General features: G+C 38.4%; 1 protein-coding gene across 1 annotated transcript in view; it reads right to left on the reverse strand.

Annotated features, from left to right (window-relative positions):
• The window catches only part of LOC149221335 (protein RETARDED ROOT GROWTH, mitochondrial-like), a 246,268-nt gene that overhangs the window by 154,062 nt on the left and 67,519 nt on the right, over positions 1–24,687 (reverse strand). The window contains exon 3 of the mRNA XM_089385079.1: positions 19,637–19,799. Within this exon, the coding sequence (XP_089241205.1) occupies positions 19,637–19,799 (163 nt within the window). The remainder of the gene's footprint in view (positions 1–19,636; positions 19,800–24,687) is intronic.

Raw genomic sequence — 24,687 nt, forward strand, 5'->3', positions numbered from 1 at the left:
AGTTTTGATCAAGTTTTCTGTGCTAACATTGCAGATGTCCAAATTTGTTTTGGCATCTTTCACTTTGCACGTTTGTTGATTTGCTTTGCAGGCCCATAGAGTACAAGAAGAAAATTTCAAAGGGGTTTCAAGGGCCATTAAGACTCACCTTTCTTTCCTTCACCTACAACTTTAAACTTCTTCACCTTTCTCTTTGTTCTTCATTGAAAATCAGGCATTTAGGCCTCTATTTGGATTGTTGTCCTAACAGCAATCCATTTTGCTAAGAAAGACCAATTTTACTTGGTCATTCCTTAGCAAAATATCATAGGAAGCTAATATTTCAAACATAGAATTTTTCCCTTTTGTATAATAGAATCCTGAAGTAGTCCACATGGGGTAGCTCAAGTGGCAATGGCCGTGGAAATGAAGTCTCACCGAACCAGAGATCTTGGGTTCGATTCTTGTGCTACCCTCCCCTGAAATGGGGTAAATAACGGACATGTAAAAACTCGAAAATGAGAGGGTCTTACCTAAGCTTACACAAAAAATAATAGAATCATGAAGTAGTTTTGATCAATTTTTTGGTACTTTTTTTATCTAACATTCTTGTTGATCTCTTGCAGACTTGTGACAGTCCAAGAGGAAGAGTGTTGATGGATTGTGCCAAAACTTTGAAGATTGGAGCACCAAAATGACCACCATTGAATAGTTGTCTTTAAAAATATCATTTGTATCTTGAAAACTCCTTTTAAAGGGCTTTACTCACCTAAGGATTCTCCAAGGAAAACATTGTAATTTTGTAAAAGGAGTTTCTCTTTTGGGTTTGCCAAAAGATCCATTGTAACAAGTCTAAATTTCTCTTAACTTGTAATTTTGGGAGAAGAGCATTTGATCCCTTTGAGGGACTCTTGTTGTAAGCTCTTTCTCCAAACCATTTCTTCAAGTCTCTTTTCCAAAAGGGGCCTATTGTAAATTATCTCTCTCTTCATCCCTCATTCTATAAGAGGGATTTAATAAAGAAATATTTTTTCTTGGGAGTTAGGAGATTTTCCCCCTAAGCATCCCCCCTTCCCCATTTGGGGAAGCCTCTCTTGTGGTGCTTGAATGATTTTCATTTTTGGTTGAACTAAGTAGTGTAGCATAATCATCATTAGAGTAATTGGGCTAATTGTCATTTCATACAATCTACTCTAACTTGCAATTCACTTGTTTCTTGCAATTTTATCTCTTATTCATTCGTTGTCTAGTTTAGTCACTTTACATTTCAAGCATTTCTCTAGCTTAGTTTTAATCTTTCAAATTTGTCTTTGCAATAATCAATCTACCTCTAGTCTTTGACAAAAGAGTCAAATCTTGTGGATTTGAGTTCCCAAGCGCACACGAACTGAAGCTCGCCCTCTAGTCATGATTTGTCGACGGCCATGGATGCTAGGGGGTCCACCACCCTCCTCCCCAAAATGATGAGCTCGCTGCATCTCAAGCTATGATCTCAGCTATTGAAAAACAACCCCGGAAAAGAGAACTGAATGCAAAGTTTGTAAAGAATTTGAAGCCATCCCTTCGGTGGAGTTTCCTTCAGGAAAGAGGAGAACCTTTGTCACCTTCTCGGATGGTGCCCTCATAGGGAAGTTTATTGAGATGTGGCCAATCCCAAAATAAATGGAGGTATGGATTGAAAAAAACTTGGAGGTCAATCATGACTGGTAATATCAAGTTATATGATGTTGGTAATGGCTTTTTTGCCTTCCTATTCGAAAATAAAGAAGACAGAGACATTATATTCAGAAACAATCCTTACTTCTTTGGAAATAGGGGGATGTATCTCAATAAATGGACTCTGGAATTTAATCCAGACGAAGACACCCCAACCGCTATCCCTGTATGGGTAAAACTGCCCAGACTCCCCTTATCCTGTTGGAGCGATGAATGCATGAGGACAATAGGTAACAAAGTTGCAAAATACATTGACTAGGCAGAACCAAAAGGATCACAGTTTGCATGTGCAAAAATATGTGTGGAGGTTCCTGTCATCACAAATCAACTTAACTCTGGGGGATTGGATCCATTGTCAGTTGCTGGATTATGAACAGATCCCTTTCAAATATCGATACTGCCATGAGTACGGCCACTTTGCAAGGGATTGTAAAAAGGCTTCTCTAAAAATGTGTTGGATGAGCAAGGGGATCAATGGCACACACAAAAGAAGTGTGTGAACAAGAACAAAGTAGGGACAAACAAAAAGCACAATAGTAATGGAAAGAGTGGGATAGTAGCGTCTAAAAACTTCTTCCATATACTTCAGAATCATGAAGGGAATGAGGGCATAGAACCTAAAATAAATGGCCAAGATCCTGAACCAAATGAGAACCAAGGAAATGAGGTGGGGGAAGATGAGAACAAAAATCAACAAAATGATGAGGAAGCAACTTCTCAAGACCCTATACAAGATTTGGACATGCCGCAAGACAGAGCAGAAGTCGAATCCAACATTCCAGCAGGGGTTACAACTCGAACTAAAACTCAATCGTTGAGTTGGGCTGATGAAGGAAGCAGTCTTGAAATGGAAAGTAATAAAAAAAAGCACCAGGGAAGACCGCCAAAGAAAACAGTGAGAGAAAGGGAGGTTGAGAAAAATAAAAAGCTTGGGAATCAATTTGTGATCCCAGAAATCCTCAAGGAAAAATCATCGAAAGGTGCAGAAGGGCAAAAAGGTGGAGGGTCTCTCAAAACTCCCTCTTTGAAATGATAGTTTTATCTTGGAATTTAAGGGGAATGGGAGGCCCCCAAAAACTCCTTGCTCTAAAAAAGATGATTGAAAAGGAAAAGCCTTCAATTCTACTGTTACAGGAGACAAAATTTGAGGTTGTATTATCAATCGAATCCATAAAAAAATTGAAAAAATAGTTTTGGAATTGCTCTTGATTCAAAGAGTGCGTCAGGAGGAATGGGAATATTCTGGGATGACACAAAATTTAAACTAGTGGATAGTCTTAACTGTGTTGGAAAAAGTAACTATGTTCGGTCTTCAATAATGTACTTGAGTCATCATGTAATGTACTTGTCAAAAGAATAAAGAAAAGAATTTTTATTATTATTGTTGTGACTTATTAAAGCATGGGTTTCATGCTTGGGTCACCATGTTTTAGGTCAAAGTCCCCATTGAGGACTTCTAGGATTTATTCAGAGTCTATAGAATTATTGTACATTTAAAGAGACCCTTCTTGGGCTTTTGAATCATGTAAAAAGGTTAAGTATTGAATCAAATATGAATTATGGAACCTCCACACCATGTCGACCTAAGACCCTATTCAACCCCACAAGAAACCTATAAACGGAAGGACATCAAATTCATTTGGAGTATCACTTCTCATCAAGTTTGAATTCTCTCTATTGGGCAGAAGTGCGAAAATCCTGTTGTTAGGCAAAAGAGCGAAGTGGGTAGCAGGGAAAGTCTATCACTGGGAAGCCGAAATGAATGTGAGTCTGGGTGAGTCTAAGGAGTCAAGGAAAATCGAAATTTTGTTAGTGGTCTCTCTCTATTTCGTGCTTTGGATTGGGAGATCGAAGTCTTCCAAGTTGGACTGTTGTCAGACGCTGTTAGCTGCTGCAAACTGTTGCATACTCAAAGTTGTTGGGAAGAGGTTGTTGAAGAATCTAGGTCAAATAAGTGTAGTGTGATTCTTCGTTACTTGATAACAATTTGTGGAGTCTTTTTACTTTTTCTTGTTAGCTTAATCTTCTTCTTATTATTATTAATGCATGTCTGCGTACTTCATCAAACTGCTACCGAAGCATAAGAACAAGAACACAAGATGTTGGCTCTTTGCCACAGCCAAAACCTCTCTTCTCTTGAGAGGAAAACCCTTTAGTAAGTTTCTCTTATTGAAGCTTCTTATTGATCAATGCCAAAACCTAGACCCCTAACTTGAATATCCTCCAAGCACAAGTCAATTCCTTCCTCTATTTTGCTCTTTGTTCCCAGCACATAGACTTCCTCCTTCCAGCACTTTGCTTCCCAGCACTTCGTCCTCCTTCGATCTTTGTCTAGAGATAGTTCTTGCTCATGTGAGCTTCTTGATGTGATATGCTTCATCTTTACTTAGAGATGATCTTCACTCATGAAGACACCCTTTCCTTGATCCAACGAGGTTCTTCTTGAGATAGGTCTGCAAACTGGTGTAACTGAACAACAGCCCTAGTTTAGCTATGTGTAGAAGAAACCCTAGAGAATTGGGGCTCTTTTTCTTTCGCTTGACTTGGGAGGCTTTGTAGACTTGATCTTTCACCCAAACAATGGTAATTCGTGAACTGCTCTCTAGTTGATGTTATGCCGCAGATTTGCCTTGTTGTTCCTCACACGTGTGACTGTTTCTAGCCTTAGAAACAACCACCTATCTTCGTTGAATTTCCCCCTTCCTTAGCTGCACTTTTGGAGACCCTTTAGACTTGCTTCACCTTCCTTTTCTCAGCTTATCTCTTCGTTGATTTCAGAGCTTGTGTTATATCCTTTATGAGGGAGTGGACAACCTCTATATATAGAGGATTGTCCCTCCTCTAGGCCGACATTCTGTCTTTAGGCCGACTTGACCATATCTTCATTATTTTCTTCGTTTAGCTTCTTGTGGAGGACGTTGTTGCATGGAGAGGACTTGCACTTGTCTTGGAGGTATTCCTTTGACCTTATACATAGTGTAACATGCCCTCAAAGGGTCTTACATAAATACATTGACTCTTGACTTCCTCGAAGCACTTTAAACATGTGCTTGACCTAATTCAATGAGCAAGAAACTCATTGACAAGTATCATCAAAATAATTTCTCTTTTCCTGAATAAATACAAAGTCAAATTTACATTTATGAAGACCGAACCTAGTTACACTTCCTTCAACACTCCCTCTTAACTAGGGAGGTATTCATACAACATTACAAGGTGTTTGGCTATGTTTCAATCTTGAAGAATTCACATAAGAGAAACCGGATTTGCAATCCATCTGTTATAGCATCATATCCATCAACATTGTCATAGTGCAAGGCCTTGACTAACAGCTCCATCTCTTCATGAGATCATGAGCTATAATGCTGGCAAGACCAATGATTTATAGACACCTTCATCATTGTCTCTCAAGGTACATACCCACCCGGATGTTCTCTGAGTATGACCTTCTAGGACTATTCTTGTCTTGGGTTCCCAACCCTCAGAGAATATCAGTCCTCTTGCCTACTCTTGCCTTGAATGCCCTACACATCCTCAAAGAGTATCGGATGCCAGATGATTACCCAATCCTGCCATTCTTTCTTCCCAATTGAAGACAAGAATGTTCTGTCTACATTTCCATTCATGGCCTTCATCTAGACTTACAGTTGTTAGTCCTGGTCTAGTGCATGACCCATGAGATGGAAAAACACAAATGTCACTCCTTTGTAATCAGGGGTGATCCAAAACTTCCTCTTGATCAGGGACTTGTCAGAGCTCCCTCTTAACTAGGGACTCTTTCATTCATCAGCAACTTCTTCTTCATGGGTCCTTCAGCTGCTTGATCTCCTTCCTTGCTTGATGTCATGAAGTCTTTGTTCGAACTTCTTCTAGGTAGGGCACCATCCATTGATCACTTTCCTTCCTAGTTTGTCATGTCATTGCTTCCTTCGTGGAAAGTGTCTTTCTTGCCATACATCAGGTTTTCTTGTCATTTGGCTACTCCTTTGTCATTTGTCCATGCTTCGGAATACTCTTCTCATGGATGCTTCATTGTAATTGCTTGTTTACATGCTTCGACCTAGTAGCCCATCATGACTTCATCATGATATTGCTTCAACATTGCTTTTTCTTTTGTTGGATGGCTTCTTCATCGCGACATCTTTGTCGAGTAGAGAGGGTTATCTGTATCTTTCATATCTCCAAGGCCTTCATAGGTGTCAAGGGTCCTTCCTTCCTTTGTCAGAGTTGTCTTGCCTTCTTTCGGGAGATATCTTCAAAGTATCTTGTCAGATAGTGATTCTTGGTGATCATGGTGTTCTTCACATTCTTGATCTCTTTCCTCATTTGCTTCTTCTTAGATAGATAGGTCAGCGATCTTATGTTTCTTGTGAGAGCATTTCTTTATTGCTTTCTTCCTAGACCAGTCAGCATTTCTTCTTGCTTCGTAGTCAGCAATCTTATACTCCTTATGTGAGCATATTCTTTTGTTGACCTTCATTGCATTGTAGTACATGCCTTTGAGCATGTCCTTGGTGAAAGAGATTCTTTCATACTTGATCATGTTATAAAACTATTCCCATGACTCAATAATATACAAATGATAACATGACTAAACTTTGATGCATACATACCTCATCTTGATTCTCCTTTGATCATCTTAGGTAGAGAATTGAGTACTACAATTGTCATCTCTCTGTCAGACATGACTTCCCCAAGCTCTTGAAGTTGATCTCTCATTTCAGAGATTTTCATGAAATAGGGAGCTATTCCTTCCTTTGTTATCTTCAACTTGTACAATTCATTCCTTAGAGATATTACTTCTCCAGTTGTGGATACTAAGAATAGCTCTACTAGCTTATCATAAATTTCCTTTGATGTTTCAAATTTGGAGACATAAGGAACAAGAGAGAGTTGGGTTTGTCTATATTAGGATTGCCACCCTCTTGAGGTGCATTTGTTTCAAATCTCAACAATTGGAAAGTAGCTACCACATTTGAAGAATTATGGACGGCATGTAATCAAGAAGAATTAAGGATCTCAATGGTTGCCAATCCTGAAAAAAGGATCAAATGCTTATGTTGCTCATCATAAAGGATAGAGATCGAAGGGACCAAGGAAGAAATTTGACATGTCTAAAATAGAGTGCTATCAATGTCGTAAGAAAGGTCACTACAAAAGTGACTGTCATGAGAATCCAAGGAATAAGAAGAGAGGAAGAGATCAAGCCAACTTTGTTGAAGACTGAAACTCAAAGAAAGTCAAGCCTGAAGAATCTGACATTAGAGACTTACACTATTAAGTCATTTGCTTTACATAACTTGTTTTATATGTTTTAGAATTATAGGTTTTTAACATATCTCTGGAAAAGACATTTTTGTATTGCTTTAAGTTTGTAGGTATCCCTCAAGGTTTGGAGGGAGCTTCCAACAACTCTCAAATATAAGAATCTCATGTCTTTTCAGTTTTAGGTTCAAGTACTCATTTAGTTGTGATTATATTAAATACTAATCACCTTTCTCCCTCTGTTGTCTTGACTAGGGAAAACATCTGCAAGAAGGAGGATCTCTCAAGACAAGGTTAGTCAAGAAACAAAGGTATGCTTTGAATACATTGATTGAAAGGATTATTCATTTGATGATCTATTACTAACTCTGTTATGACTAGTTGTATTGAATCTTAGTGATTCTTGTTTGGGTGATTCATCTCTTGATAAATCTACCCACCCCACTCATATACTTGATAGACTATGGAGAACCCTAGACAGGTTTTGGAAAACCCTAACCGAAGGGTTTGCTAGTGTGAATGTCTGACACCCTAAACTGCTTAGGGATATTATGAAATGCTAGAAGTTTTATTGATGATGTCAAATTTGGGATTTTGGTATGAATGGAAATCCTAACTTGTTAGGTTTGAATGATGAGGTCTAAAATCCCACACTTTTGAAGTTTTGGTAATATAGGGTTTGTTGTGTTCTACATTGGAACCCTAGCACATTAGGGTTTGGTGGAATGTGTGATCTATGTTGGAATCCTAGCTTATTAGGGTTTGGTGGAATGTGTGAGCAAGACCCTTACATTGTCTTTAAAATGTTTTCTTTGGTATGTGTGTGTCTGTCTCATCAAACCCTAGTGTAATCAAAATGATTATGTGTCTAACTCTTATCTGATATTGTTGTGAAGTTGGGTTTGACTAACAAATGATATGAAATATATTTGCATGATGATGGAATCTAGGCATATATAGATATGTCCTTTTGGTTGAAATCCTAGGTTGGTCTAGGACAAGATGTATTAATGTTGTTGGACATATGATATGCTTGTGTATGACTATGAATTCGTAGATGTGTGCACTGACCTAGACATTGATGGTCATGAATCTTAGGATTTAATGGAAGTCCTTATCTGAGATTCTACGATGATGATATCTGGAAATCTAGGGTGTTGTAGCTAAACCCTAGTTAAAATTGTCTAGTATGTGTTATATAACAATCTGAAATCTATTAGATGATTGTTGAAAATCTAGGGTTTTGCAGTTAAATCCTAGTAGTGACATTGTCTAGTGTGAAATATAACAATCTGAGATCTATGAAGATGGAATTCTAAGGTTTTCGAATTAAACCTTAGTCAAATTAAAATCTTTGGAATATGATGATTTGAGATTTGTATAAAGTTTGGTGAGTTTGTGAATTCTAGGGTTTTGGAGTTGAACCTTAGTTGAAGTAGAAATCTCTAATGAATGTTAACTATATGATAACTTGAGATGTGTGAGAGATTTGTTGAAATTTGAAGTTTTGGTTGAAATTGATGGTTGCTCGAAAATCTAGGGTTTGCAACTAATCCTAGCAATAGTTGGTCACATTAGTGACTGATTGATGGTTGATTGAAAATCTAGTGGTTGGAACTAACGCTAGTGAAAGTTGGTCGAATCAATGACTATATTGTGATTGACTTTGATTGATTATGTATGAAATCTAGGATTTGTATGAATCCCTAGTGGAGAAGTGTAACATATGTATTTTATAAGGTTGTTAGATGCTTTCTGTATTTTGAAATGTTTCTAGGGTTTGTTTTATGTTGTAGTAAGGCATGTCATACCTTTGGAAGACACATTGAAACCCTAGATGGAATAAATGTTGTTATGAAGTAGTCTAGGGTGTATAAAGTCCCTAGCAAGATGTTGAAGAGTATATGTCTCTTGTTTGTAATTGAGTTTGGGTATCTGACATGTATAAAGATGAAATGCTCATGTGATTTTGATATGGCTAACATCATGCTTCTATAGATTTGGTTGTACTTGTTATTTAAGTTGTGCAGGTACACAATCTTCAACTTGGTGAAGATGCTCGTTGATGTGATAAGCATGATGAGGTTGACGATAACTCTGATGAAATGGTTGGAAACCATGAAAGATTCTTCGATGTCGAAAAGGAAAAAGAAGAAGTTGATCTCTCGGAGGAAGCATGAAGAAAAGAGATCTCCCTAAGATTAAGAGGGAGTCTGGATAAAGAGGTGCTTCCTGGTTGAGAGGGAGGGCATAGCTTGGTATTAATTGAAGTATCAATTTCGGAGGATATGTTGTTGTATGAGAAGTAGGATGGAAAAACATATGATTGAGGAATCTCCTATCAAAGATTCGGTTGATAGTCCTACTATGGAAATTTGACGAGCAACATATGTTGCCTGGAAGACCCCGGAGCTTTGTATTTGATTATGTACGAGTGAAAGTATATCATTGATTGGAGTTGTGTTTGTACAAGTGAATCTCTCGGAGAATTTGATAGCATGCTTGTTACCAATCAGTTTGATTGGGAGAGATTGGTTATTCTTGATCTGCTAGATCAAGGAGTGTTGAGGCTTTATGAGTGAAGCATTGCCTCAGAGGACATCTGGTCGGCACATTGTGTTGATGTCTAGAAGTTGGAAAAGTGTCATTGATCAAAGAGCTTTGTTTTGGATACACACCTAGATTTTTCGGTTAATGGCTAGTAAGTAAGCCTGATGGTACCTAGAGGGGCTGAAAGCTTGAGTCCATCATAGTCCCATCTGGATAGACTGCCCTGGCCAGGAATCCAGTTTCTCAGCTACCAAATCCAAATAGTTACCAACAGAGGCAATAACAGCTAAGGGATTTGTTAAATTGGAAACTGGGGCCAAATTCCACCTTGGTTTGCTCCTTTGAGGAAGATTATTGTGGCATTGAATTCCTCTTTTCGAGAGGTCCAAAATCAACCTTAAGATCATCAAATTTGGATAAAGAAAAATATTTATTTACTTAAAAGAAATTCTTCAAGTCATGATCTTATTAAGGCAAGAAAAAAAATGAAAATTCGACTTCAAATTTGCCTCCAAAATGCTAAGGTCGACTTCACCTCCATAAGGAAAAATTGTTATATATAAAGGTGCCCTCCATTCTCATTTGACACATCGATTCTCTCCTTATTCTCTCTGAAATGGCCGCAGAAGAGGAAGATCTCTAGCGAAGGTATCAAGGACAAGATTGGGATCTGTGGAGGAAGACTGGGTTTATCTATGAATAATTATGGGCTCATTTATCATCTTTTCAGGACCGAGTTAGAGCAGAAATGGAGCCACACCTGGAAAGGGATATTGGATGTGTTTTTGGTATATATTTGTATGGGTCTCCTCTCCAACAGTAAGTCGCACTCCTATTAACATGGTTCAGATAAACCATAGTACTTGTCACAAAAGACCGAGAGTTTGGTTGTCATCACAACTACGCCGTGGGCCTAGTCTTCATGGCCAAGTGGACTGAAAGGCTTATACATCAGCCCAGATCTACTAACTAAAGGGAACAAAATCTTGTGAAGGAAAGCAATTGCCCTAAAATAAGAACTAAGGGTGAGTAAGTGAGTTGCATCAGCATGACCTAACCAGAACTTAGTCTTGAAGAGGCAATTTCCTTGAAGATTGGATAGTGGTATTGATCCTCATATTGGCAAATTTATGATTGCTCTCTCTCTTCCTCTGTTGAACATTTGATAATAATAATAAGAAGAATTGATCAAGGGTTTTCCCCATCTTGGGGTTTTTCCCTGGCTTGTGCCATATCTTTGTGTTCTTTTGGCTTGGCTAGTCTTCTGCACTTTCATTTAGGAATTGATAATGACGTGACTAATAAAGCAGAGAACATATTAACTCAAATTTTAACATGGTATCAGAGTTGGGATGAGGACAACCCAAGCAAGAGAATGCAAGAGAGAAATCACTCTGTCATGCAAACCTTATGAAGTTATCTTCTAAGGCCAGGGGCAGAATGACTACTCTTATGCTAGAGGTTGAATCTAAGAGATCATTTTTGGGCTCAGTTGCAAGCTTCTACTGTGGCGACCATATTTTATTCTGAGGCATGAACAATCTCCTATGATGGACAGATCAAAAGGCATACCTAGGCTAAATTGTCTTTCTCTGAGCTCGAACTTGTTTTCTTAAAGTTGTTGCTCTGATGTCTTTTGAGGAGGTTTCCTGAGGCTCTGATCTCAGAGGAGGATACACACTGCAATTCTTCCATGCCTTCAAGTTGAAGTCCATAAAAAAAAATATGGTCAAGCACTATTCTAAAGCAACGGAAGAATGGTGTTCTTTGGCTAGTGTAGTGGAGCTTCTTAAGTCAGAAGCTTGGCTTCCCAACATCAGCAAGTTTGATGCTAAGGAGGAACTGTTGTCAAGTATTTGAGCTTCAGTTAGTGGAGGCTTCCCTCCGTAAACTCGGTCTCCAAGCAACGAAAACCACTCTAGCATCGGACATAAATGCCTCCCTCCATTTATTGCAAAGCATGGCTCCCTTTCTTGGCAACCATGTCGTTACTCCTTTTCTTGGCAACCATATCGTTAACCTAATAGTGAGATGGTGCCTAACCCTAAAACTCTAGTATCCATTAAAGATCCTACTTTCTCAGGGCTTGTTTTCATGCAATACATGCCGCAACCTCGTGGATAAATTGGTTGAGAACAATCAAGGCAACCTCTTGTGCCTGTACATCAAGAACATGACTGACTTTTGACCTGTGGACCCGCTCCTACTCCTCAGGTACTTTCTTCACCCTAAGAGCGACAAAACCCTGGCCATGGTCAGGGACGAATGGAGGAATGAAGCACATCTGGCAATATAACTTGCCTCTGACATGAAGATACGCTGCATAAAATCGAACAAACTGAAAACTAGAAGTGAATTATACTACTTGGAGTTCAGCGTCGTCTTGCTTGCCGCAACTGTTGACGAATTCTCGGCCACGGATTTGTGCTTGCATTGCCTTGTTTCTTCGTCGTCAAACGAGACCGTGTTGTCTTCTGTTATTAGCAAACTGGACACGGCGGAGATACTAAAGTTGTTGTGGTACCTCGGAAAATGGCTGAAATTTTCTCCAACATTATTTGATCTGTTTAATAAGTTTTATCAAAAGAAGGATGTTCCAAGCTTGATCATACGCAAGACATGGCATTCAGGTTCAGATTTATGTATTATCATCCCAAACGAGTAAGTTGATTCACATTGTATAGTTATAAACATTACGTCTTCAGTATGCAGTATTCTGGCATTTCATTTACTGTCAGGTTAACATTGGCATCATCTCACATTCATACTTACAGTCAACATTAAGAGAAGTATTGGTATGACATACTTGCAGTCCAAGACAGTTATGATATTTTGATAAATTACTGACGACAGTATCATATTGAAATTCTGATGTCAAGACTGGCTGTAGGTAGTTTGAATTTCTCTTTTCTCATCATTCAGAAAAGAAGAAGCATTGTTCCATTACTCCAATCTATGACATTCAAACCTCTATCATAAAGAAGAGGGAGTTGAGTCTCCTATACGAAAAGAGAACCTAGGACGATGGATCTCCAGTTTTGAACAATAGCATAAAATTATAATTTGAGTACGAGAGGATAGTCACAGCAAAAGGAGGATCACACCTTGTATCTGTGCATAAACCTGGAACAAATCTATAATCTGATCAAAGCCTACAGCCTGGTGATGATTTCAGTCCAGCATAAAATTTTCTGAGCATTTTATTATATTTCATTGCATCATGAAGAGGTGTGTTGCAGGCACATATGCTACAAGGAGTCGAAGATCAGAAGCAATCTTTGTAACCATACTTCCCAGTATTGGAAAGGTCAGATGCATTCACATAAGGCGCCTGGCAACCAATGAAGAAGTGTAAATCCTCTGGAGGAAAGGAACAGATCTAAGGGTGCTCTATGATTGTCCCATCTTCAAATAAGTCTGGTTCTCTTGAAGTATTGTAACTGAGATAGAAGAAATAACAATTGTTGAAGGATAATACCTCTGGAAAGGATCTTTTTCAGTAAAGTCTACAACTCTAATCTGAGCTTTCTTCAAATCAAAGTCTGAGTTTCTAATCAATGTTCAAAGACTATTAAACAGGGGCAGTATGAAGAAGCCTAGCACATGATGGAACCGTGTTTGTAGCATCTTGGAAGTCTGGCCGTTAAGAAAAGTGCATAGCACCTTGAAGCAATTTCTTATAACCCTTATGTGCAAGAAATCAAAGGTAGCTTGAAGAAAGATATAGATGCCAAAATAAGAAATCATGAATTAAGTAATTTGATGATTCAAGATCACGTGAAGCAAGGCTTCAAAGGGAGTGACAAAATCCCTGATGACTTTTCCTACCCAATATTTTTTTTTTAAGTTATGGCAGTTGGGTTTGATGTCTCCGATGATCTTTGTCACCTCAGAAGGATAGGTTGCTCGAAGTTTATGCATGGAAGAAATATGTCATTTCGAGTATAAATATATAGTAATTGATGATGTTGATCCTCATGTAAGATGTCTCTAAGTAAAGATGGAAAGATCTTACCATGTTGCATTGTTCCCTGCATTTAAAAGTTGTTGGTCTGCATTCATATATCTTGAGGATCCCTATTTATGCCTATGGATAAGCCACATATATTGGACAGTTGCTTGCTGAGATATCCCTGTGACTCTAGTGCACTATCAATCATTGCTAGACTGAAGTCTGTGACTCTACGAACTCCATTGAGGCTGAATGAATAAAGCAGCCAGCATGGACATCTAAGTAAACTCCACAACAGCCATTTATGCACACATTGTTGTATATTTCAGAGTAGGATTCAGAAAATCCTGTATTAACAACAGATACCACTTTATATGGTACAGCAAGGGACATTCCTGTTTATGGAAGAACACTACCAGGATTATGGCATGTTTAATTACAAAGTGGATGGATCTTATGATAAGCAGGCTGCCAGATGGACACTTTGCACTCTGGAAAGACAAGCTTAGGCTTGTGATCTCCCTGAGTAAGAGGGAGTAAGAACAGTTAAATATTTCCTTCATCAGATATGCTAGAAGCAGAGGATAGCCAAGTGCTGCTAAGATCTCTGATGTAAATCAGTAAGCTGTGTACACATCTATATGCCGTTGGGAGCTATGAGGCTTTCATTTGACGATCCAATCATCACTATCATCTTCAAGATGTAGCCTTGATTTCCAGAAAGCAACCTGGCACTATTCCCTTTATGAAAGGATCTTTGGTTAAGATGAGCATTAAGCTTTGGGAGCTCCTGAAGGCTTGGGGAACTTATTGAGCTATGAGCGACCATAGGGTGAGTGGTTCACCTTCCCCTATAGGTGCGCGGTGTATAGGGTGAGTGGTTCACCTTCCCCTACGATTGATGACACATGTGTGTAGGGTGAGTGGTTCACCTTCCCCACTGTTGATGACAAATACATAGGATGAGTGGTTCACCTTCTCTTATGGCATAAGTGCAAGATGAGTGGTTCACCTTCTTTTGTGGATACCTCGTGAGAGATGCATTCAGGCATCTGGTTGTGGACATATCGGTGGTACGTGGTTCATCCTTCCCCCACATGTAGGATGTTCATTCCCTACGATCGATGGTTGACATGTCGGTGGGACGTGGTTCATCCTTTCCCCATGAGTAGGGTCCTTTCCCTACATGTGATTGTGATGTGTGATTGTAGGATGTGGTTCGTCCTTTCCCTACGTGTGATTGTAGGATGTGGTTCGTCCTTTGCCTACGTATGGTTGTGAGAAGGATGTGATACATTCTTTCTGTGCTATTGATTCAATATCATCCTACCCATATAGTCCAGGACACATGGGAAGTACCTCTCATCTGGCCAATGAGTTGGGAAAATTGGCTAGGAACCTTAGCACTACCAACGGTCACATCGGGTACTACCGTACTCCCTATGACTAAGATGCATGGTGTTCTTCAACTGGATCTGGGATCAAGTCTGATTGAGGTTTTACCTCTGGACTGACTTTTGCTAGTAGATCAATTCTTCTTCATTATTACATAAATGTTCAACAGAGCAGAGCAAAGCAGAGACGGGATTCAGAGATGGTTCATGGTGTTTGGATGGCATTATGATCAGTAACAGTGGCAGATGATTTGACAGGTGGAATTCACCCTAGTTGAGAGGGAGTGTTAAAATTGGTAACTAGGGCCAAATTCCACCTTGGTCTGCTCCTTTGAGGAAGATTATTGTGGCATTGAATTCCTCTTTTCAAGAGGTCCAAAATCAACCTTAAGATCATCAAATTTGGATAAAGAAAAATATTTATTTACTTAAAATAAATTCTTCAAGTCATGACCTTATTAAGGCGGGAAAAAAATGAAAATTTGAAATTCAAATTTGCCTGCTAAGGTCGGCTTCACCTCCATAAGGACAAATTGTTATATATAAAGGTGCCCTCCATTCTCACTTGACACATTGATTCTCTCCTTATTCTCTCTGAAATGGCCGCAGATGAGGAAGATCTCTAGCGAATGTATCAAGGGCAAGATTGGGATCTGTGGAGGAAGTCTGGGTTTATCTATGAATAATTATGGGCTCATTTATCATCTTTTCAGGACCGAGTTAGAGCGGAAAACAAGCCACACTTGGCAAGGGTTATTGGGTGGTGTTTTTGGTATATATTTGTATGGGTCTCCTCTCCAACAGTAAGTCGCACTCCTATTAACATGGTTCAGATAAACAGCAGTAACTGTCACAGAAGGCCGAGAGTTTGGTTGTCATCACAGCTAGGCCGTGGGCCTAGTCTTCATGGCCAGGTGGGCTGAAAGGCTTATACATCAGCCCAGATCTACTAACTAAAGTGCACAGAATCTTGTGAAGGAAAGCCACTGCCCCGAAATAAGAACTAAGGGTGAGTAAGTGAGTTGCATCAGCATGAAGTAAAACCTAACCAGAACTTAGTCTTGAAGAGACAATTTCCTTGAAGATTGGACAGTGGTACTGATCCTCATATTGGAAAATCTATGATTTTACTCTCTCTTCCTCTGCTGAACATTTGATAATAATAATAAGAATTGATCAAGGGTTTTCCCCATCTTGGGGTTTTTCCCTGGTTTGTGCCATATCTTTGTGTTCTTTTGGCTTGGCTTGTCTTCTGCACTTTCATTTAGGAATTGATATTGAAGTGACTAAATAAAGCAGAGAACATGTTAACTCAAATTTTAACAAGATTCGATCCAACTGATCTCTTAATCATTCCAGAAGCAAAAAGGAAATGGTGCAAATTAGATCTCCCTTCCCCTCAAGTCGATCGATGTTTGAAGCCTATTTTCAATCCTAACTGGAAACTGCGTATGGATGATCTCGAATCAAAAACCTGGAGGAAGGGCAATCGTTGCTTCTCTTTGTTTTTCGATGAGGCATCAAAAGGAAATCTGGGACATGCAGGAGGAGGTGGGGTTCTTATCAATCCCAATGAAGACGAAGAAATAAAATATGCATGGGGGCTTGGGGTCTCTACAAATAATGAAGCGAAGTTTTTAGCTCTCTTCCAAGGCCTGAGATTGGCCAGGGAAAGAGAAATCAAAAAATTGGTAGTCATAGGCGACTCTCTCTTGGTTATTCAACAATTGAACAAGGCAAAGCTTTGCATGGATCCTCCTAGAGACTCTCTACAATGCCGAATCATCTATCAGTTGGAAACATTTGAAGAAATTGAACTATTTCATGTTCTAAGAGCTCAAAACAAAAAAGCAGACGAAATGGCTAATGTGGGAGCAACGCTGCCCCAAGGAAATTTGCTGGTCAATAGGGAATCAATGGGCAATTACCCCATTCCTTGATTTTGGAAGATTTTGGTCTCCTCCTGGTGGTTCAGCACGTGCAAAGCTGGTATCTTTCATGCCTTCAGTTGAGAATTCATGACAGCAAGGGACCTTTATTGGACTCCCTCGGTGGCATTTCCCCTTGTTTCACTATTCTTGTAGTGGTTACAGAGTGCAACGTTGTAGTGAACGTGGATATCTGCCCAACAAAGAAGAAGGAAGCGGTTTCCAGCCTCATTCCATCCTTTATCTTTTAAATGAATTGCAAACTTGTAATTCTGGGCAGTGTTTTCTGGAGTATTTATAAATACAGTCAAAGTAGAATTATGCAGATTAGCAGAAAGGAAAGAAGGAAAAAATGTGATGTAATAGGAACAGGAATAGGAGATGTAGCAATTGAACTTTCTTGTAAAAGGTTCCGACCTTCAATCTGGACTGTGTATCTATAAACCCAAATACTCGTTTCGTTGAAAAAAAAATAATCAATCTACCTCCAGCTTTGTTGGTTGTAGTAGTAACTTCTTATTCAAAGATCGAGGCCCCAGTGAGGATAAGGCCTGGGGAAAGAGTTCAATTGAAACTTGTTCAACTTTTTGCAACTAACTAATCAGCACTAACTTAACTTTAAAATAAACCAAGATTACATTCCAATACATCCATCTTGCAACATTGGCACTTGGAGTTTTATCTCATTTCCTTTCTAATTTACTAAAGCTTGTCTATCTTTTTTGAGGCAATTGTCATTTACTTCAAGTACATACATTTTGTTTAACAAAGCAATCTTATTTACATTCTTAAGTATTTCATATTAAGCAGTGTCATACTTGCTTAGCATATATTTCCAAGCTTTATTTTCAAGATTATCTTTTTCACATGGAATATTTGCGTTTCGCAAGTATTTGATATTTGGCACTGGTCTACTTTTGCTCCATCTTGTCAACTATTAGAAATTTAGAATATCTCTACTTGTGAATGGTTATTGTTATTATAATGTTTTAAATTCATTTGCTGCAATTTATATATTGATTTAATCTAGATTTATCTTTGATCATTAAATTTTTGACTCCTAGAACATAACTTATCTAGCATAGATTGTTAAGCCTTATTTTTGTAGGGTCCACCTCCCTTGGCTTCACTGGGAGTTAGCCTAGATGGAAGAGTTGAGATTTGAGTGACAGCAACTCAATTTGAAACTTGCCCCCAAGGCCACACCAAGTGGAGTTAAAGGTTTTCTCCACAATAATCCCAAGTGTGGATTCAAGCAGCAACATGCCCTTCACTTTTGCAATTAGTGCACCAAAGATTATTTTTCTGCAGGGATAGCATCAACAAGGACTGTTGTAATTGTTCAATTTTCTCTTCCAATTTGCTGTCAGTCATTAGGGAACTTGATTGCCCTTCATTGTCTACCTCGATATGCTAAAACATTTTCAGGGCTTCTTCACAAGTTCGAACTTCATGCCTTTTTAGGGGTCCTCTGATTTTCTGCAGCAACCCAGCAATGTACCATTGCACCAGTAGGGCTTCATCAATAATGTAGGGGATTTGACTTAGCAAATCCTTGAACCTTTTGTCGTATTTCATAACTGTTCCATTTGGACATTTTTTATTTCTTTTAATTTTTGTGCCGCAAGATGTTTGACATATTGCACTTTAAAAAAGGAAAAGAAGTTGCTTTCGATATCATTTATTTTTTGGTTCATTTTCTGTGAAGTTCATGAACCAGGTGAGGGCTCTCTTTTGGAGAGTTGCTGTAAACTGGGCCATTTGTTTATCTCCATCAGTAATATCATTGGCAGTCCAGAACTTCTCGCAAACAAACCAATGTTTCTTTGGGTCCTCATCACCTTCATAGAGGGGGATGTGGTTCAATCCCATTTTGGCTGGAGGAGGTTGAGTCTTTTCTGGTTCCTTTCCCACTTTCAAATACATGAACATGATGCTTTTAAGCAGAAGATGATGCCCTTGTAATTAAATACACGTTTCTAATTATTTTATCAACTTTTAATAATATATTGAGTCAATCCAATTTTATGTGCTTCACTTTATGGGCAACAAGGAATTTTCAGTGAAAGACTAAAATCAGTTTTTTTGAAAGACGCTCATTCAACAGTAATCATATGAATATTTAATGTTCCATGGGCATCTTTATTGAACTTTTAATGCAAGAACAGTAATGGATGATATACAGTTCTGTAGAATTTCAGGACCGAAGTTGAATAAAACAGCATTTCCCCTATGGGAAACCCATGAGAGACTTCAGAGTCTTCTTTTGGATAACAAGAAATAAACCATGCCATACGAAATCATATATCAACGCTATTTATCAAGCCATTTGACATAGTATATACTATGAACTTTAAAATATAGTAGTTGGGTGTGTAACCTGTAAATCAATGAAAAAGGGTTGCTTCCTTGCTTTCAAAACAAGAGCATGTGTTTTTCTATTCAGAATATAGGTACTCTGGATATGAACATCTTTGGTATGTTTCCAGTCAATACTAAAGTTCCCAATCAAAAATGGAAATTTCAATGGTGTTTCAACTTTCATAACCATTCCAATTCTCAAAAGAGGAACCACCAAGCAATTCACTATGATTCAATGGCCACATTGAAAAAATAGTGGAATTCCCAGTTTCATATCAGAGGCATGTGAAAAAGCATAAAAACAACTAAATTTTATTAAGTAAAGACATCAGGAAAAACGGCTGACATTTAAAAATTTTAGTTATATATGTTTATCATTTAAGTAGTGCACAAAAACAATGCCATGACATGCTACCTATATCATCAGTGCAATGGTATGGAAGAAACAAGGGCAGCTAGCCATCTTCTAAGAACAAAGGAAAAATGTATACCATCTTTTCTTGTCTCAGTGAGTAAATCAGAAACATATTTTCTGACAATTTGTAAATATCCTTCTTCTTCCTGATCTGCAAAGTTGAACAATACAACAGAACCATACTGAAAGACTACAATGTGGCGATAGTTGCTCGAAGACTCCCTCTTAGCTTCCATTCCCTGTTATGCTCAAATTTTGCAAAGCCAAACATGGTCATGCACTGACATCATCTGGAAGGAAAGATATACAACTGAAACAACACATATCATATCGCCTTTAACTTTACAACAATAAATCCTTTGATATCAACATTTCAAAAATGCATTAATCTAGCTCTTTCAATCAAAGGCCTCTACAATAAAAACACGCCACTCATCAGAGAAATGGGTTCAGCTGAAAGCCTTGTACTCTCTTAGAAATACAAACAAGATCATATCAGAGACTATTCAATTTCAAACAATGTTCAAGCAAACTTTATTACCAGTTTGGAAATCCATCTCTCACGGTATGTTAGAGAGATTATAACTGGACATGAATATGAAGCTCTAACGAAAGTGCCAACACCCTGTATATACTATGTATATATTATCTACTATTCCCCCTTCAGAGTATGTTTCCTGGTTTACTACTCAACATGCTCTGAACATTTGAAAACTTATTTTAAAAGCATATGCAGTCTCAAGAGACAGATGAAAACCTTTCTTAAGTTACTCAAACATCAAAGGCCTACTTCACCTAGCCTGCCATGATGCAACCAAAGTAAAGCTTGCCAAGATGGAAGGGCTTGATATTCACAGCAATAGATGGAAAGACAAAAAAATATACTGTATTTATTTTAATGGCATCCCTGGGAGGTCAAGAATTATGACCACCAATTTATTAATTGGCATTTATATCAGTGTTGTGAAAATCGCGATAATATCACGATAAAATGAAATAATCATGATTTTTTCGCTGTTCCGATAATATCACGATAACTATACGAAATTATCGCCGGAAATTTTTTTTGCCGATTTTTATTGAAATTATCGCGATAATTTCGATTTTATCGCGATAAAAACGGAAAAAATCGCGGGGCTTTACGGCAGCGAGGTTTTATAACGTGTTTTTGGTTTTTTGTTATGAATTCATTTGGACAGTCGCGCACGGAGGGCAGAGAAGAGCTGGAGAGGGTTTTTAGCTGAATCTAAGTGCTTAGAGGAGAAAATCAAGAGGAGACCACCGATTTCTCCATAGAAAAGGTATGTGGATTAATTTTTTTTTGTTTTCATTGTTTAAAAACATTGTTTTGTATGTTTTTCATTGTTTTTGGTTGGGTAACTTGGTATGACTATGGGAACCAATTTTTATTTTTTTTCATTGCTTTTAAATATTGTTTATGTATTTTTCATTGTTTTTGCCATTTGGTTGGGTAACTTGGGTTTGGAATGGTTGGGTAACTTGTGTTTGAAACTTTGAACTTTGGAATGGTTGTTTTAGGTTGGGTAACTTGGATTTTCAATGTACAATGTTAAAAATTAAAAATTAAAATACTAAATTGTAAATTTGTAAATGCTAAATTGTAATCCTTATTTTCCCATAGGTTCACAACTGCACCAAAACACCATTCAAGAGTCAAGACTTCAAGTTTGCAACTTCAAAGTTCAAAAACAAACACGCCAAGGAAATTCGATCCTTTCTGGGAATATGATGTACCTGATTCTCCGAATGATAGACTAAACTTGAGTTGCAAGTTGTGTGGCCACCCTATGTCCGGGGGGGTGTACAGGTTGAAGTTTCACCTTGCAAAAATCCCTAGAAAAGATGTGGGGCCTTGTACAAATACAAATCCTGAACTTATCCAAACAGCCATGAGAGCATTGGAAGAATTAGATCATACTAGAGAGGCCAAAGAAGAACTCAAAAGGCAACTAAAAAGGTCAGCTGAAAGAAGTGGGCCAAGTGGCACTGATTCTACTGCAGCATCAACCAATCCAGTAGCTACCACATCATTTTTTGTTCCTCGAACCACACCTGGTTCACAGCCATCTATCGGTTCAATGCTAAAAAGAACTGAGAAAGAACAAGCTGACAAGTTGCTGGCAAAATTTCTCCTCTGGAGTGATATTCCTTTCAGCATTGTAAGGAATAATCCATTTTTCCAACCTACTGTTGATGCTATTGCCAGTGTTGGCCCAGGGTACAAAATCCCTTCTTATCATGATTTCAGAGGCCGAATTCTTCAAAATGAAAAGCGTCACTGCACCCAAATATTGGAGGAATTTAGGGCATCATGGGCACAAACAAGATGCACTGTTATGTCAGATGGTTGGACTGACCAAAAGGGGAGAACCCTTATAAACTTCTTGTTTAGTTGTCCCAAGGGGACTATGTTTATCAAATTTGTTGATGCATCTGCACAAATCAAAGATGCAAGAACTTTATGTGATTTGTTGGATGTGTTTATTTTGGAGGTGGGTGAACAACATGTTGTCCAAGTCATAACGGACAATGCTGCAAATTATGTTGCTGCTGGTAGGATGCTTATGGATAGGCATCCTAATTTATTTTGGACACCTTGTGCTGCCCATTGTATTGATTTGATGTTAGAGGACATTGGAAAAATTCCCTTTGTCAAAGATATTGTTGACTCATCAAAAAGCATTACAAAATTTATATATAATCATATATCTGTGCTTAGCTTGATGAGAAGATTCACCAACAACAAAGAGTTGGTGCGCCCCACCATTACACGGTTTGCCACCAGTTTCATATCTCTTCAATCCCTCTTGAATTCTATGTGGGATGTGAAGAGAATGTTTCTTTCATAGGAGTGGCGTGCTTTGCCAATGAGTCACAAACCAAAAGGAGAGGTCGTATGCAGACTAGTTTCATACCAGGAAGACTTCTGGGCAGGAGTGCAGGAGGTGTGCGCCGTTACTGAACCTTTGGTAAAGGTTCTTCGGTTGGTTGATGGTGAGAAGCCCACAATGGGCTATTTGTATGAGGCCATGGACAGGGCCAAAGAAGCCATTCGAGCCTACTATGATGGTAAGGGAGATGATGGGTTTCAGAGACAACTCCTCCTATGGGGAGTGATTGATGAGCGATGGAACAACACACTCCATCGTCACATTCATGCTGCTAGGCTTTTCATGAACCCTGCATTTTCTTACACATGTGGGTTTGATTTTGATGCTGAAATCATGGATGGATTCTTATCCTGTGTCCAAAAGATGGTGCGATATCCAAAACAACATATAAAGATCTCTAAACACATTGAGACATATAGGATGGCAGGTGGCACATTTGGCTTTGAGATGGCTGTCACTGATAGGACGATTAAAATGCCAGGTATTCTTTAATTTGTAACTTTGTTTCAAATTTCATTGTCTCTTCAAATTCCATTTTTTTCTTATGTTTATTTGTAATTTTGTTGTAGATGCATGGTAGAAAATGTATGGTGGCAGGGTACCCCTTCAGCAAAAGCTTGCCATTCACATCCTCAGCCAAACATGCAGCTCCTTAGGATGTGAGCGCAGCTCGAGTGTATTTGAAAAAATACACAAGAAGAAGCGCAACAAGTTAACACTTAAACATTTAAAATATTGCAAATTTCCAAATAAATTTTTGAATTCATTAAACAATATTTTTTTTATAATTATTAATTATTATTTCATGATCTTTGTATAGGTTGGAGTCCCAGCGACTTAATGACATGGTCTACGTCTACTACAATCTTCGATTGTGGGTGAGGCAACTTGAGAGGACACCCGATGTGGATGCCATCTCATTGGATGGGATTGACACCACTGTTGCATGGAGGGTTGAGGCCGACAGGCCTCTCATGGAGTCTGCTGATGATTGGTTAGTGCAAGATGTAGTGGAGGGGGAGGAGGAGCAAGGGGAGGAGGAGGAGGTGACACCACCTGCCGGGCTACCACTGCCACCAGTAGAGGACGTGGTCTACCTCCTATAGCTCCTACTTCTAGTTCTTCAGCTTCTAGAGCACATCAAACTCCACTGCCATCTCCACCAGCACGGGCACCAGTAGCTACATCTAAAGGGAAAGGGAAAGCTATGGCATTTTCCCGCAAGAGGGGCAAAGGAAATCAATAGGATTAGACTTTAGTTATTTTCTTCATTTTATTGTATATGACATTATGACATGATGAGATACATTATCATATTTTTTGTTGATATTTTGAGGCTGAGTTGGGACTCAGGAGTCAGGACTTACTATTCAGGACATGTTTCAATGTTATGCGTGATTTTAGCACTAGAAATGATATTAAACATCTTATATATTAGTTCTTTTATCATATTTATGTGTCAATGTATTTATTATATGTTGTAGATGGTTTAGATATTAAAAAAATTGAAAAAATTTCAAAAAAAAAAGAATTTTTTTGTACCAAACGATTATTTCCCGATAATTCTGATTTTTTCCTCACGTCGATATTATCGCGATAACGATTAATGCAACATTGATTTATATTGTTGTGAATAATTTTGGTTCGTTACCACCCACCCTAATAAAAATTTAGGGCCTAGTCTACAATCTTCTACTGAATGGCATATTCCTTCAACAGAAGCATCAATTCTTACAAGGAAACAGAAATGTAATCCAGAACTAGCTTCCATGTAAAACGCATAGCCCCTGGTATCCCACTAGTTCTTGAAATTGAACATTATAATAAAGCCTAGAGTTAAATTACATCATATATATTCAGTGGATAGCATCCTCAACATATAGATCACAGATGGATCTGCAATAAGAGAAGATGACACTAGCAAAAGCAGAGGAAGAGAATAAGAAGACAGTAAATTTCTATCTAAACATAGAATAAAGGATGACACAGAAACCGTTTGCCACGGAAGGTCCCCCATCAAAAATGATGGACCTCAACATGATGAATACCCCATGGATGAAGCATCAAGTTGTTCATATGCAATCATGCTAAGTCTTGCACACAAATTTTATGTGTACGATATACACAAGGCTAAAAGGCCCATGTCTCTGTTGATCAATAGTTGTCATTGATGTCAACCCAAGCAGCGCCAGGGGCTACCCCAATATTGCATGGG

This window comes from Pinus tabuliformis, chromosome Q, assembly GCF_031772625.1.
Source record: "Pinus tabuliformis cultivar Carrire ecotype Pingquan chromosome Q, CPIR1, whole genome shotgun sequence".
Lineage (NCBI taxonomy): Eukaryota > Viridiplantae > Streptophyta > Pinopsida > Pinales > Pinaceae > Pinus > Pinus tabuliformis.